The sequence below is a fragment of the Aethalodelphis obliquidens genome, unplaced genomic scaffold (genome assembly GCF_003676395.1).
Source record: "Aethalodelphis obliquidens isolate GAN/ISIS:26980383/991018 unplaced genomic scaffold, ASM367639v1 scaffold10, whole genome shotgun sequence".
Classification (NCBI taxonomy): domain Eukaryota; kingdom Metazoa; phylum Chordata; class Mammalia; order Artiodactyla; family Delphinidae; genus Aethalodelphis; species Aethalodelphis obliquidens.
This window is the reverse complement of record NW_020837954.1, coordinates 40,173,698-40,188,165: the sequence shown is the minus strand read 5'-3', so window position 1 is coordinate 40,188,165 and position 14,468 is coordinate 40,173,698. Positions and strand designations below refer to the sequence as shown.

The window sequence follows — 14,468 nt, the reverse complement described above, 5'->3', positions numbered from 1 at the left end:
GTCTCTGGATTCCGCGCTTTCAGCCGCGGCTCGCGCCCGTCTCTGGAGTTCCTTTAAGCAGCGTTCTTAAACCCCTCTCCTCACGCCCCAGGAAACAAAGAGGGAAGGAAAAGTCTCCTGCCTCTTCGGCAGGTGCAGGCTTTTCCCCGGATTCCCTCCCGGCTAGCTGTGGTGCACTAACCCCTTCAGGCTATGTTCAAGCCGCCAACCCCAGTCCTCTCCCTGCGCTCCGGCCTCAGCTCGCAGCCCCGCCCGCCCCGGCGGGTGAGCAGACAAGCCTCTCGGGCTGGTGAGTGCCGGTCGGCACCGATCCTCTGTGCGGGAATCTCCCCGCTTTGCCCTCCGCACCCGTTGCTGTGCACTCCTCCGCGGCTTCGAAGCTCCCCCCTCCGCCTCCCGCAGTCTCCGCCCGCGAAGGGGCTTCCTAGTGTGTGGAAACTTTTCCTCCTTCACAGCTCCCTCCCACTGGTGCAGGTCCCTTTCCTATTCTTTTGTCTCTGTTTTTTCTTTTTTTCTTTTGCCCTACCCAGGTACGTGGGGAGTTTCTTGCCTTTTGGGAGGTCTGAGGTCTTCTGCCAGCCTTCAGTAGGTGTTCTGTAGGAGTTGTTCCACGTGTAGATGTATTTCTGGTGTATCTGTGGGGAGGAAGGTGATCTCCGCGTCTTACTCTTCCGCCATCTTCCGCCTTCCCTCCGGGATTCTTTTTGAGGTGAATATATTCTAAAACTGACTGTGGTGATGGCTGTACATATCTGTGAATATACTAAAAACTTCTGAACGGTATAATTTATGTGGGTGAATTATACTGTATATGAATTGTATTTCAGTAAACTTATTTTTTAAAGGGCAAGAATAAGAGATTTTTTAAAAAAGAATATTTCTCTCATTTTAACATATAGCTATATATAGAAGAGTCAAGAAAAGTCATATTTGAAGCATACATATACCATCTGGTCTTTATAGATCTTTAAAATATCTTGGAAAGAAAAATAAAACATTTCATTTGGAAAGAAAGAACAGCTTCATACTTAAGGTTATCAATATAAATCTAGTAATAGAAAATTGGCCAGATTTTTATTTTGTACTCATGCTAAATATAGGGATTTCTATCTTTAAGGTAAATTAGATCCCTACTGGATTAGTTCTGCTTTTGGAGTTGGTATCAAGTTAACCTACCAGCAGAACTTACGTCTCTTCAAAGAGAAAAACATGCATTACTTCAAGTTTTTTTCTAAAAGCCTGAGTAAGGCAAGGGAAAGGATTTGAAGAGAAAAACGCAATTGATTAGAAAATGGTAAGGACTCCCAGCTGGCAGCAAATACTTCAGAACTGAAGGAATAAACGTCAGGTACACCCCTCTGCTACAGCAGCAACTATATCCATATATCTCAGTAGGATTCAAGGATTAGACAATGGATAGCTCTTCCAAGCAGTCAATATTACATTTCATTCAATGATTGACTTTGGAACTTAAAGAGTATATAGTAGTGCTGCAAATTACTTTATCACATGGGGCAGTCTCTCTTGCATACATACAAATACTTAGATAGATGTTAAACCATCTCTTCTTTTTGCCCATAGGTGGAGCCCAAGTATTAGTGTTGAATAAACTTTGGGCACATGGTTTTAGAAAAGGAGCCAGGCAGCAGTAACTTCTCAACTAGATATTATGACTGTTTAGGCACTCATAAAGCCCCCTTGTGCGGGGGAGTTCTTTTTATAGTTACACAATTGAGTAAAATTAACTCACAGAGGAATCAGACCTATAATGCTGGCTGAATTATTCCTATGTCACAACCAGGTTGACTAATCTTCCTCTTTCATACCTCCTTCTATGCATATCATTATATATTTTCATATATATTTTTTTCTTTTAAAATATATTATAAATATATCTTGCTTTAGGTCAGAGACAGGGAGAACTACCTCTGTTGTGGTCAATATTCTAAAAAGGATACTTCACTGCTTCAAACTGAGTTCAGTAAACTTAAAGCTTCCTTGTCTAGAATTGCTTAAGTCTTTTGTGGAAATACAAAGAACTGAGGTCAGCGATGCTAAAGTCTTTGGTCATGAAATCTTAAAAAAAAGCCTAGCGCTTATAAAATAATGCTCCTAAGAAAGCAGAATCCTTTCTATTCAAAGATTATAGTTTTTCCATTGTTAACTGAACAATATTGGGGATTACAGGGAACTCTAGAACATTTTAATCTGCCTTTCAGTAGCTAGTACTGTACCAAGTGTGAATTTGTAATGTGTTCATGTCATGCATTTTGTAAGCAAAGATGAATCATAAATGGTAGTCTTGCAAATGTTATCTTCTATTGGTATTCCTCTCCCAAGAAACCAAAGTAAGGTATTTATAATCAGTGGAGCACTTGCTCCTTAAAGGCCTTGCTTGCAGATAGGAGCTGAAAATAGTAGATATGCTAAAGGGCAGACCAGAGACAATAGAAAATTCACCGGTAGTCAAAATAGGTTAAAACAAACAAACAATACACTTTACACATCTAGGCACTTACTTCAGAAGAATAATTTTCATACTGATTTGAGACGTACTTTGCTATAATGGAATGAACAGTAGACTAGGAGTCAAGAATCCTAGGTTCTAGTTGTTTTTAATCATAACAATTTGTCTAACTCTAAGAACATTATTATACCTCTTTGGTCCTAAATTCCTTTGTCTTTAAAGTAAGAGAGACTACCTGATCTCCAAGTTACCTTCTTATTGTAATATTATAAGTATTTAATATATTATATGGTAACATTCCTTCACAGAGTTACCCTATATGTATGACCTTGAGAGCATCACTACCAGCACTTCTGTATACGTGATTTATTCTTAGTTTTCTGGATTATTGTTGAAACTTCACAGACATATAAAAAGTAATTTTAGAGATCCTACAGTAGCAAACTGCCTCATAGATTTCAGTGGTTCTGGATCTCTCTTAGGAAACATGGGCTTTCCTCTACAGGCTTCTATAATTGTAGGTGTCAGAGTATTTGCAGAGGCAAAATATTTGGGATTTCAGAGAACTGTGAAGGCCTTTCAGTCCTCCTCACCCCTATGAAATTCAATAGTTAGAGGTGCATCTAGTTGAAATCAAAATGAACTATGAAGGTTTGCTCATTAAAATGCAAACATCCTTGGAAAAGATAACATTTAAAGTATAGTGAGAATGAGTTTCTAATCTTTTTTCTGGGTAGAAATTGCTTATCTTGAGTAAGAGAATTACAGGCCACATTTGACTCAAAACTCAATTTATAGTGATTCACATTTAGATCACTCAGCTTTTTATACCCGTGTTGTTTATTAGGGCACTTATGAGAGAGAGTGATCAAATATGTCAGTCATTGTTATTACAAAACGAATGAACAAAGTGCTATGGGGACATGGAGGAAGGATACTTAACCGAGCTAGGGAAAGGGAGAAGTGGACACCAGAAATGTCTTCATGGAGGAGAGCTTCTTAAGCTTAATCTTAAAAAACATGTACTGGCAAAATGGGGAGATGTTGGTCAAAGGGTACAAACTTTCATTTATAAGATGAATAAATTCTGGGTGTCTAAAGTACAGCATGGTGACTGTAGTTAACAATGCTGTATTGTATACTTGACATTTGCTAAAAGAGTAAATCTTAAGTATTTTCACCATACATACACATACACAGAGTAACTATAAAGTGATAGATGTATTAATTAGCTTGATTATGGTAATTATTTCACAATGTATAGATATATTAAATCATCATGTTGTATACCCTAAATATACACAATTTTAATTTATTAATTATGCCTCAATAAAGTCAGAAAAAAAAGAATACATAGTGGCCAATTATAAAGGGCCTTATATGACATATCAAGGAGTTTGAATTTTATCTGGAGGTTATGAGGAATACTACTGAAGAGTTGTATGCAGGAATGTTAATATCAAATTTTGAACAGATAACTTTGGTATGCAATTGGAAAATGGATGTAAAGATGCTAATTGGGGGAGGGAAGCCTTTACAATAATCCAGAAAGTTAATAATAAAGACCTAAATTAAAATCATAGCAGTGGGGATGGCAAACAAGGGACAGATTCAACAGGACATAGAGGAAATGAGTATTGTAGAAGTAAAGAAAATAAGTTTAATATTGGTCATGTTAAATTTACTCGCAGCAGGTATACATTTGTTGTAAGAGTTTGGAGCTCAGGCAAGGTCTGGGCAAAGATACAGATTTAGAAATCACTTAATAGTTGGTACTTGAAACAATTGGCATGTATGAGGTTATCTGAAGTGAATGTGTAAGATCTGAAAAGGGTCAGAGACAAACACTCTAAAGAAAGTTCATATTCAAGGAATTGACAAAGGAAGGCAAGCTTACAAAAGAGCCAGTAAAGGAGAAAATGTACCACATTGTTTATCTGTCCCTCTCCTGCACTACACAGTGAGATGCATGGGGTGGGGTTTTATTTTATTCATCTTTGCATTATCTGGACTTAACATAGTACCTGGAATTTAGATTTTTAATAGATAATTGTTAAACAAATTGAATTATGTTTCTATATATGGTGTTGTTTTCTAAACAACTAATTAAAGTGCCTAGGAGGTTTAATTATAATGCTCTTTTGCATTACAAATCGAGTTTGATCCAACTCAAAGGTTGAATGCAAACCTAACTATTATTTTTCATCATCATGCATGGAAACACTTGACAAGAAGTTAACCATCCATGAAGAGTTTGCTTACTTATGAGTGACAACTGATTTGATGAACAAATGAAGGGGAAACAAGCACATGAAAGGAAAAGAGAATCCACCTGACAGTATTATTTTTTTTCTAGAGGAGAAATAGAAATGGCCATTTCCAGTTCTGTTTTTTCCTTAAAAGGACTGGAATTTCTGTCTAAATGTGACTTGGCATCACAGTGAGATTTTTCTAAGGACTGATGTTAAGAGAAACTACCCTGATATTACAAGAGGCCAGGGATGGTTAACTTATTTTTATAACATGTAAATTTTTTCAACTTAATTTTACATACATATTTTCTGAAGATGTCTTAGTGTTGCTTGACATAAAAATATCTAAATATCTGTACTTAATAATAGAAAGAAACCTATTTCATTAAAATTGATTTCTGAAATTACGTAGTTAATTCCTAACTCCCCACTCTAGTCAGTTTTATGATCTTTATTTCCTTTAATGAGGAATAAAACAAAAACAAAAGAAAAGGTTTAAACCTAATGATAACATATCTAAAAGAATGTAAGTCAAAGATGTAGGATAGGTGTAAGTTATGTAAAAATAATTTTTGTCTAAGTCGGGTCAGGGATCAAAGAGCTAGAATTTGGCATTTAATATTTCACTAATTTTAGGCCTTTTAATTTTCACATAATTTGTTACTTTATCTACTATTGTTTTTTATATTTTAACACTGGAAGAAGAGCACTATTATGTAGTAAAAATAAGAATGTTAAGTCTTGTTTTTTTTTCTTTTTTGGCCGTGCCACGCATCTTGCGGGATATTAGCTCCCGGAGCAGGGATTGAAGCCGGGCCACTGCCATGAAAACGCCAAGCCCTAACCACTGGACTGCAAAGGAATTCCCAAGAATGTTAAGTCTTGAGCCTTAATCCTATTCCTTTTCTGCTGTTCTGAGTTTGAGTTTTCTTGTAGAAAAATTATGGTGTCTGTATAGATGCTCTCTAATGTTCATTGAAATTTGAATATTTTATGATCTGTGAATAAAGTCCTTTATTTGTAAAAGCAATCCTTTTGTATTGTTTTTATCTGTATAACAAAAACAATTAAGAAACTATAATTTATTCAGATTGCACCTGAACTGAATTTTTAGAAAGGGAAGTAGTTGATTAAAAACTGAAAACACTGGGGAAAACTACCCTTCCATTATCTTTCCACAAGCTGGTCTCAATGTACTACTAAACTAAGAGCAGAAAATGAGAAGATATATGAAGCAGAAAAACTGAGATCAGACTGGTTGCTCAGTGATCCATAGATAAATTAACGTAGTATTTACATTTTACATTTAAAAACATGATTTCCACAAATGAAAATAATTACGAGACACATTAGTTATCTCCCATTTCTGTCAGAAAGGACATAAGGCAGACTCACAGTCAACTGTTTTTCTCACTCAGGGCTGACAGCCCTTTCTTTAGAGTATTGGTATTTTGATGAACAGGAGAAACACTGTTGACTTTTTCCTTTTTTTTTTTTTCTTTATGTAAAGGAAGCTTTATGGGTATTTTACTCTGTATACCATTAAGGTTGATCTTAGAGTTGAGTAGAAATAAGAAGCAAAAAGCAAGATGATGATAATTGCAGTAATGATTAATAACATTTCTCTTTCAGGAAAACTGTGTATTAGTGTTAGATGAATCTTATTTGGAAAAAAATGAAAATAAAAGGCAATGGGCAAATATAACAGTACCTCGGTAGTTGATGATTTCTGTCCCAAGCACCGGAGTCATCTCCAGGACTGTGATAAAGGCTTTGTCCATAGATGTTAGAGGAAAAGGAGACATGCGGTGTCTTCTAGCCACCTTGGTGATATCAACAGCACTGTGACCTAAACAGGAAGATAATTAACTAAGAATATGATGCTGAAACACTGATTAAAAAGTGGGAAAGGCTTATAAATATCAACAATTCTCAATTTCATGTGTCCAGAAATGAAGATTACAAGGTGAGAAACTTTTTCCTGCTTCCAAAATATAGCCTGCTTTGGTGGAACATTAAATCAAGTTAGTAATGTTACATCATGTATCAAAAGTTGGTGAAATTTAATGATGATATTGGCTAATCCTTTTTTTTTTGTTTTTTTGCGGTATGCGGGCCTCTCACTGCTGTGGCCCCTCCCGCCGCGGAGCACAGGCTCCGGACGCGCCGGCCCAGCGGCCATGGCCCACGGGCCCAGCCGCTCCGCGGCATGTGAGATCCTCCCGGACCGGGGCACGAACCCGCGCCCCCTGCATCGGCAGGCGGACCCCCAACCACTGCGCCACCAGAGAAGTCCTGGCTAATCCTTTTTGAGTGCTTAACTATGTGCCATGGCACTATTCTAATTAATCTTCACAACAACCTAAAGGGAGCCATCGTTATTATCCTTTATTACAGATGAGGAAAAAGAGGTTTACATATCTTGGCCTAAATCGCAAAGCTAGAAACTGAAGAGCCAGGATTCAAACCTAGGTAGCCAGGCTTTAGAGTCCATGTCCTTAACTACTATACTGTTTGAACACTTAATGAGCTAGTTAGTGAACTGAAATATACAAACTTGAATTTATTCAGAATTTCATAGGAAATTTTCTTTCTTCTAAAAGCATAGAAAAATATTATTATTTACTCACTCCCCATGTAACCTTAGCTAGTCCCCTGGCATTAATACCACCCATACACTAAACTCCCTAATTTTATATCTCCAACCTCAACCTCTACCTTCACCTCTATACTTATATGTCATCCAAATAGCTGGGGGATAACAGCGTATATCTACAAGTTTATAAATCATCAAATATGCACTTGAATGTGCAACAGGCAATTCAAACTTAACATGCTCAAAATCAAACTCTTGATTCCCCACCCTCCTAACCTACCTGCACGATGTCTTATTCTCTTGCAATTCCCATCTCAGCAAATAGAAACTCTACTCACTCAGTTATTAATCCAAAACCTTGGTGACATCTTTGATTCTTCTAGTTTTGTCAGAACCATATCTAAACTGCCATTAAAATGTCTCTAGAATCTGATCATTACTCACCATCTCTACAATTATTACAATAATTGGAACCATCATTTATTTCCTGGGAAATTGAATAGTGTCCTAACTTGTCTCCTTCCTTCTATCCTTGTCCCATTACAGTTTATTCTCCACACAGTAGTTACAATGCTCCTTTTAAACTGTAAGTTGAATTGTGCTAATCTCTGCTCACAACTCTCCATGATTTTCCATTTCATTCAGAGTAAAATCTTTGCTATGGCCCTCAAAGCCCAACATATTATAGCCTACACTGTTCTCTTCTCCTATCATTTCACCCTTATCCAATGTGCTTTAGCCAAACTGGTTCGTTCCTTGTCTGAGAATGCCAAATACATCTTTCTTTAGGGTCTTCATACTTGCCATTTCCTCTACTTGGACCATTCTTCCCCAGATATTATGGTTCCATTCATCCCTCATTTCTTTCAGGTCTTTGCTAAAGGATCACCTAATCAGAGGCCTTTGTTAAACATCCTGCATAGAATATTACCTACCATCACTCTCTATTCTCCTTACCCTACTTTACTTTTCTTCATGGGAAAAAAAAAAAAAAATATATATATATATACATATATATACACACATATACACATATATATTGATATTTATATACCTATAATATATATTTATACTTATTTGTTTATAACCTTCTTAGTAGAATGTAAGCTCCATGACAGCAGCAACTTTGTCTTTTTTATTCACTGTTGTCATCCCCAAAACCTAGAAGAGTATCTGGCACATATTAGGCAATAAAAAATAAATAGTTGTTGACCTAATAAATGAATCATTTAATGACAAAAAGGAAATTCTTAGAGCACAATAAACAACTTGGCCCATGCATAAACAACTTGGCCCAAAGGGTAAACATAAAAGGAGTAACTGCAAACACTGTTGCTTGGCTATTGTAACTGATATCCACAATTCCCTTCTTCCATAGCCACCTTTCAGGTAAGACTGGCCATACGATATAGTTCCAGCCAGTGAGATGTAGGAAGAAGTCCCTGGGGCAGGCTTCCTACTACAAATAAAAAGATAAAGAGATAAAGCTTTAAGAGGAGAGCATGGTTAGATACTGGGAGGTGCCATAGCCATTTTTCAACCATGAGGATAGAAACCCACACATAAGTATTGGAAACACGAGAATAAAAAGAGGCAGAGTCTCTGATGACAATACTGAGCTGCTGTACAAGCCCTGGACTGCCTGCCTCCAGACTTTTTATATGTGAGACAAATAAGCTCCTATTTCTTTAATCCACTTTATGATTGTATATATTCCCCTGCAGTCTGTAAGTTCCTGGTCACTGCAATTTATTAAATTTAGTCCTCCTACCCAAACCCCAGCAGCTGCTTCAGATATATTCACTGAACTGACTTACAGGAACTGTCCCAAAGAGTTTTCATTCTAAGACAAATGACATTGTCATAAGTAGTCAAAGAAAAAGACATACAATATGCTTATACTTATTTCTCACCCATGGGTAATCACAAAATTACAAAATTTTCAAAGCTTGAAGGACCTTAGAAATTATTTAGTGCTAAATATGAAAAATTTTTTCTACTTTAAGGTGAACACTTAAAGAAGGATTATGTATGGTTTATCATTTACCTATAATTGAAACATAAATTTATTCATAACTCACTTTCACTACAGTCCCTGCCACATCATTAAATATCAATAAATACATATTGTCACAACCAGTGTAACTGAAGAGAATGATAGATAGGTGTTTCTATAGACCCTTTTATTCGGGTTTATAGATCTCAGATCTGATCTTTTCTAAGATATTCTTTAGTTTCTTTATGGTGAAAATTGTGTACAATCTTATAAAAGCTGTGCTTTTAAAATGTTTGGTTTCTGAGGAGAAAATTGTACTTTATTAGAAAGCAAGTTTGATTATCAGTGATACACACATCCATTCAACAAATATTTATTGAGTGCATTTTATGAGCCAGGCACAGTTACACCCTTGGTATACAAAGAGTAAGATACACCCTGCCATGAAGAATGTTTCAGCTCAGCAGAAAGGAAAGACATGTAAGTGAATTAAAAAATAAGGGCAGGAGGACAGTAAACAAATGGATGGTTCTCTAACTATAGAGATTGATATTTTTTTAAATTGGAAATTGCATACCAATTTCCCCCAGCCTGGAAAAATCTTTCCTGTCTTTAAGATAATTTTGTACCTGTTTATATCTTTCTTATGGCACCTACCACTTTCTAATGTTATAGACATTTAAATATTTGCCTTACCTATGCTAGTCTATCATAAACTCCTTGAAGGCAGAACCTGTATCTTATTAATCTGTGTATCCTTTGCTACTTTTAGAGCAATGCTTTCCTTATACTAACAGTAGGTACTGAATAAACGAGGTATGAATGAATAGCAAATCCTTCAAACAAAGCTAAAAGTTGGGAAGGAAGATTCAAAGTTGCACCTCCTGTTCTGCCCTTTGTGTCTCTAGGTCCTTTCATATTTACAAACTCTCTGTCACAAAGTGACAGATAAATAATCCATATTGCTAGATAAATAATCCAAACTTTGATGCTAATGGGTTAATATTGGTCCCTCACTAAACTATTTGCATGTTATCACAGGGGCTTTCTGGATATAAAATAAATTAACTGAAAGAAATGTCTCAAAAGAGGAGTATTTTAATTCTCTGGCACATTAGCAGATACGTGTGTGTGTGTGTGTGTGTGTGTGTGTGTGTGTATGTGTATGTGTGTGTTCTCAACAAGTGTTCACTGAACACCTTCTATGTGCCAAGTGGCTTCTTCCCACTCAAGACCCACCCACGGTCACATAGTAGAAATAGTCAGCTACTTCACCAATAAAGAAGGGCTACCTTATTTGTGTAAATATGAGAAAAACAGTATTGTTACCTTCTACACACAAGAATAAAATGATATAGATAACAGCTGCTCTTTTTAAAAATTGAAGTATAATTTACAATGTTGTGTTAGTTTCAAGTATACAGCTAAGAATATATATATATATTCTATTTCAGATTCTTTTCCATTATAGGTTATTACAAGATACTGAGTATAGTTCCCTGTGCTCTACAGTAGGTACTTGTTGTTTACCTATTTTATATACACTACTGTGTATATGTTAACCCCAAACTCCCAATTTATTCCCCCCCCGCCATTATCCCTTTTGCTAACTATAAGTTTGTTTTCTATGTCTGTGAGTCTATTTCTGTTCTGTAAATAAGTTTATTTGTATAATATTTTAAGATTCCACAAATAAGTGATAACATATGATATTTGTTTTTGTCTGGCTTACTTCACTTAGTATAATCATCTCTTGGTCCATCCATGTTGCTGCAAATGGCATTATTTCATTCTTTTTTATGGCTGAATAGTATTCCATTATATCTATATCTATATCTATATATATCTATATCTATACACACACACACACACACACACACACACACACACACACACCATCTTCTTTATCCATTCATCTGTTGATGAACATTTAGGTTGCTTCCATGTCTTTGCTATTGTAAACAGTGCTGCAAGGAACACTGGAGCACATGTATCTTTTTGAATTGAGTTTTCTCTAGATATACGCCCAGAAGTGGGATTGCAGGATTATATGGTAACTCTTATTTTTAGTTTTTTAAGGAACTTCCATACTGTTCTCCACAGTGGCTGCACCAATTTACATTCCTACCAACAGTGTAGCTGGGTCCCTTTTTCTCCACACCCTCTCCAGCATTTATTATTTGTAGGCTTTTTAATCATGGCCATTCTGACTGGTGTGAGGCAATACCTCATTGTAGTTTTGATTTGCATTTCTCTAATAATTAATAGCTGCTCCTTTTACGTAAATAGAATTAATATATAACATTAACATACCTAGTTCTGTTGTATCCCTCACCACATGTAGGATGACTATGTGACCACATAAGATTCCATTTAACAAAAGACTGTAGCTAACGTAAGTTTGAAAACCATTGATCTAGGTGATGCAGTACTCTCACGTTCAGATCAAAAGTGGATAAGCCATGCTTGAGGGACAGCACCAGGGACACACACACAGAGCCACTGGCAGCTGGAGGCACAGGCTGAGGATGCACAGCACTCACATGTATAGCTCAGGGGCTCTTATGCAGGCCTCCCATGGGCTGGCATGGTGAGGCCCATTTTTAGAAGGCATACATTTCCAAAATAAATCTGGTAAGCAAATAGTTATGTTTCCTTCTTTTGTTTCCATAAAAAAAAATTTCAACTATTTTTTGATGTTGACACCAGTGACTGACAAGAAGCTTTAAAATGGGGCTTCCCTGGTGGCGCAGTGGTTGAGAGTCTGCCTGTCAATGCAGGGGACGCGGGTTCGGGCCCTGGTCTGGGAGGATACCACATGCCGCGGAGCGACTGGGCCCGTGAGCCACGGCTACTGAGCCTGCGCGTCTGGAGCCTGTGCTCCGCAACGGGAGAGGCCGCGACAGTGAGAGGCCTGCATACCGCAATGAAGAGTGGCCCCTGCTTGCCACAACTAGAGAAAGCCCTCGCACAGAAACGAAGACCCAACACAGCCAAAAATAAATAAATAAATAAATTAAAAAAAAAAAAAAAAGAAGTATTGGGAGTAAGTTAAGGATGTAATTTAAAAAAAAAAAAAAGAAGCTTTAAAATGAAAGCTTCACGAAACTTAAGAATAGTTGCCTCTGACTTCTCCTATTTTGCAAGTTAAAACCCCAAAGCACTTCTAACAGTCCTGGGCCACTGAAGAACTGACTCAGGAAAAAGCACCATGAAATGTTCTCCCCCACACCCCAGCCCTCTTCTTGATTCTGAGCTCAGCATAGAAATCTGATAGAAGAGAAAAAAACTGGGGAAAAAAAGTATGCACTCTTGTCTCTGAAGGCCAGATGGGTTATAGCCTAGCAGCCAGTTTTCGCTGAGTGGTCCATAAATCCATTTACACAGAAGTAGGAAAGGAAGGAAAGAATAATTTTTAAAAAGAAAGAAGGTTATAACAAAAGGAAGTTGGGGTTTTGGACAGAGAAAATATCCAAAATTTGGATACAGTTTTTCCTATAAAGCAAAAGCTATTTCCCGGCCACAAACATATCCTGATGACTACCTTACAAATGAATACCAACAGTCACAAAGATAATCTGTGACTGTACTAGCTCCATTCAATTTAGGTAAACTACTGGGTTGGCCAAAAAGTTCCTTTGGTTTTTAAGTAGAAATAAAAGACATACTTTTCATTTTCACCAAGAACTTTATTGAACTACATATTCACTGTTTTGTTCCACAACCTTCTGCCATTATTCAGGCAACTTCATAATTCCTTCGTCCCAAAACTTTTTATCTTTTTGAGCAAAGAACTGTTCCAGGTGCCTTTTACAGTCTTCCAGAGAATTGAAATATTTTTCATTAAAAAATTTTGTAAAGACTGAAATAAATGGAAATCTGAAGGTGCAATGTCTGGTGAATACGGCAGATGAATCAGAACCTCCCAGCCAAGCCGTAACAGTTTTTGCCTGCTCATCAAAGAAACTTGTGGTCTTGCGTTATCCTGATGGAAGATTATGCATTTTCTGTTGACTAATTCTGGACGCTTTTCGTCGAGTGCTGCTTTCAGTGGGTCTAACTGGGAGCAGTACTTGTTGGAATTAATCATTAGGTTTTCTGGGAAAAGCTGATAATAGAGGACTCCCACCATATACACAACATCACCTTCTTCGGATGAAGACCGGCCTTTGGTGTGGTTGGTGGTGGTTCATTTAGCTTGCCCCACCATCTCTTCCATTACACATTACTGAACAATATCCACTTTTCATAGCCCGTCACAATTTGTTTTAAAAATGAAATGTTTTTGCTATGTTTAAGTAGAGAATTGCGTGAGGAAATACGGTCAAGAAGGTTTTATTTGCTTAATTTACGTGGAACCCAAACACCAAAATGATTAACATAACCAAGCTTGTGCAAATGATTTTCAATGCTTGATTTGGATATTTTGAGTATGTCGGCTATCTCCCACATGGTATGATGTTGATTGTTCTCAATGAAAGTCTCAATTTGATCGCTATCAAGTTCAAGTGGTCTACCCAACCTTGGAGCATTGTCCAGCGAGAAATCTCCAGCGCAAAACTTCTCAAAGCACTTTTGACATGTTCCATCAGTCACAGCACCTTCTCCATACACTGCACAAATCTGTTTTTGGGTCTCAGTTGCGCTTTTACCTTTCTTGAAATAAAAAAGCCTAATATGCCAAAAATGTTGTTTTCTTCCATCTTCAATATTAAAATGGCTACACAAAAATTCATTAATTTTGATAAGTCTTTTTTAAAATGCATGCTGATAATGACAGCTGTCACAATACAATCTAACAAAATTGTTTCAAATGAAGTTAAAGACAACTAAGCCCTCCTAGAGCCATCTTACGGAAAAAAACGAACTAACATTTTGGTCAACCCAATATAAAACAAAACAAAACTAACAAACATATGGAAATATGGGTCCTACTGAGATTATTGTGTTCAAAGAAATATTTACTTAAACTTATAATAGTTTATAAAAATATATCTTTATTGAAGTATAACTGCTTCACAATACTGTGTTAGTTTCTACTGTACAACAAAGCGAATCAGCCATATGCGTACACATGGTCCCGTATCCCCTCCCTCTTGAGCCTCCCTCCCATCCTCCCTATCCCACCCCTCTAGGTCATCGCAAAGCATCGAGCCG

The 14,468-nt window shown here is 36.9% G+C and overlaps 1 protein-coding gene across 11 annotated transcripts in view; it reads right to left on the bottom strand.

Moving 5' to 3' along the window:
- The window catches only part of GPHN (gephyrin), a 626,342-nt gene that overhangs the window by 121,931 nt on the left and 489,943 nt on the right, over nucleotides 1-14,468 (bottom strand). For all 11 annotated transcript variants that reach the window (XM_027111532.1, XM_027111539.1, XM_027111540.1 and 8 more), the window contains one exon: nucleotides 6,431-6,568. In XM_027111532.1, coding sequence (XP_026967333.1) covers nucleotides 6,431-6,568 — 138 coding nt within the window. The remainder of the gene's footprint in view (nucleotides 1-6,430; nucleotides 6,569-14,468) is intronic.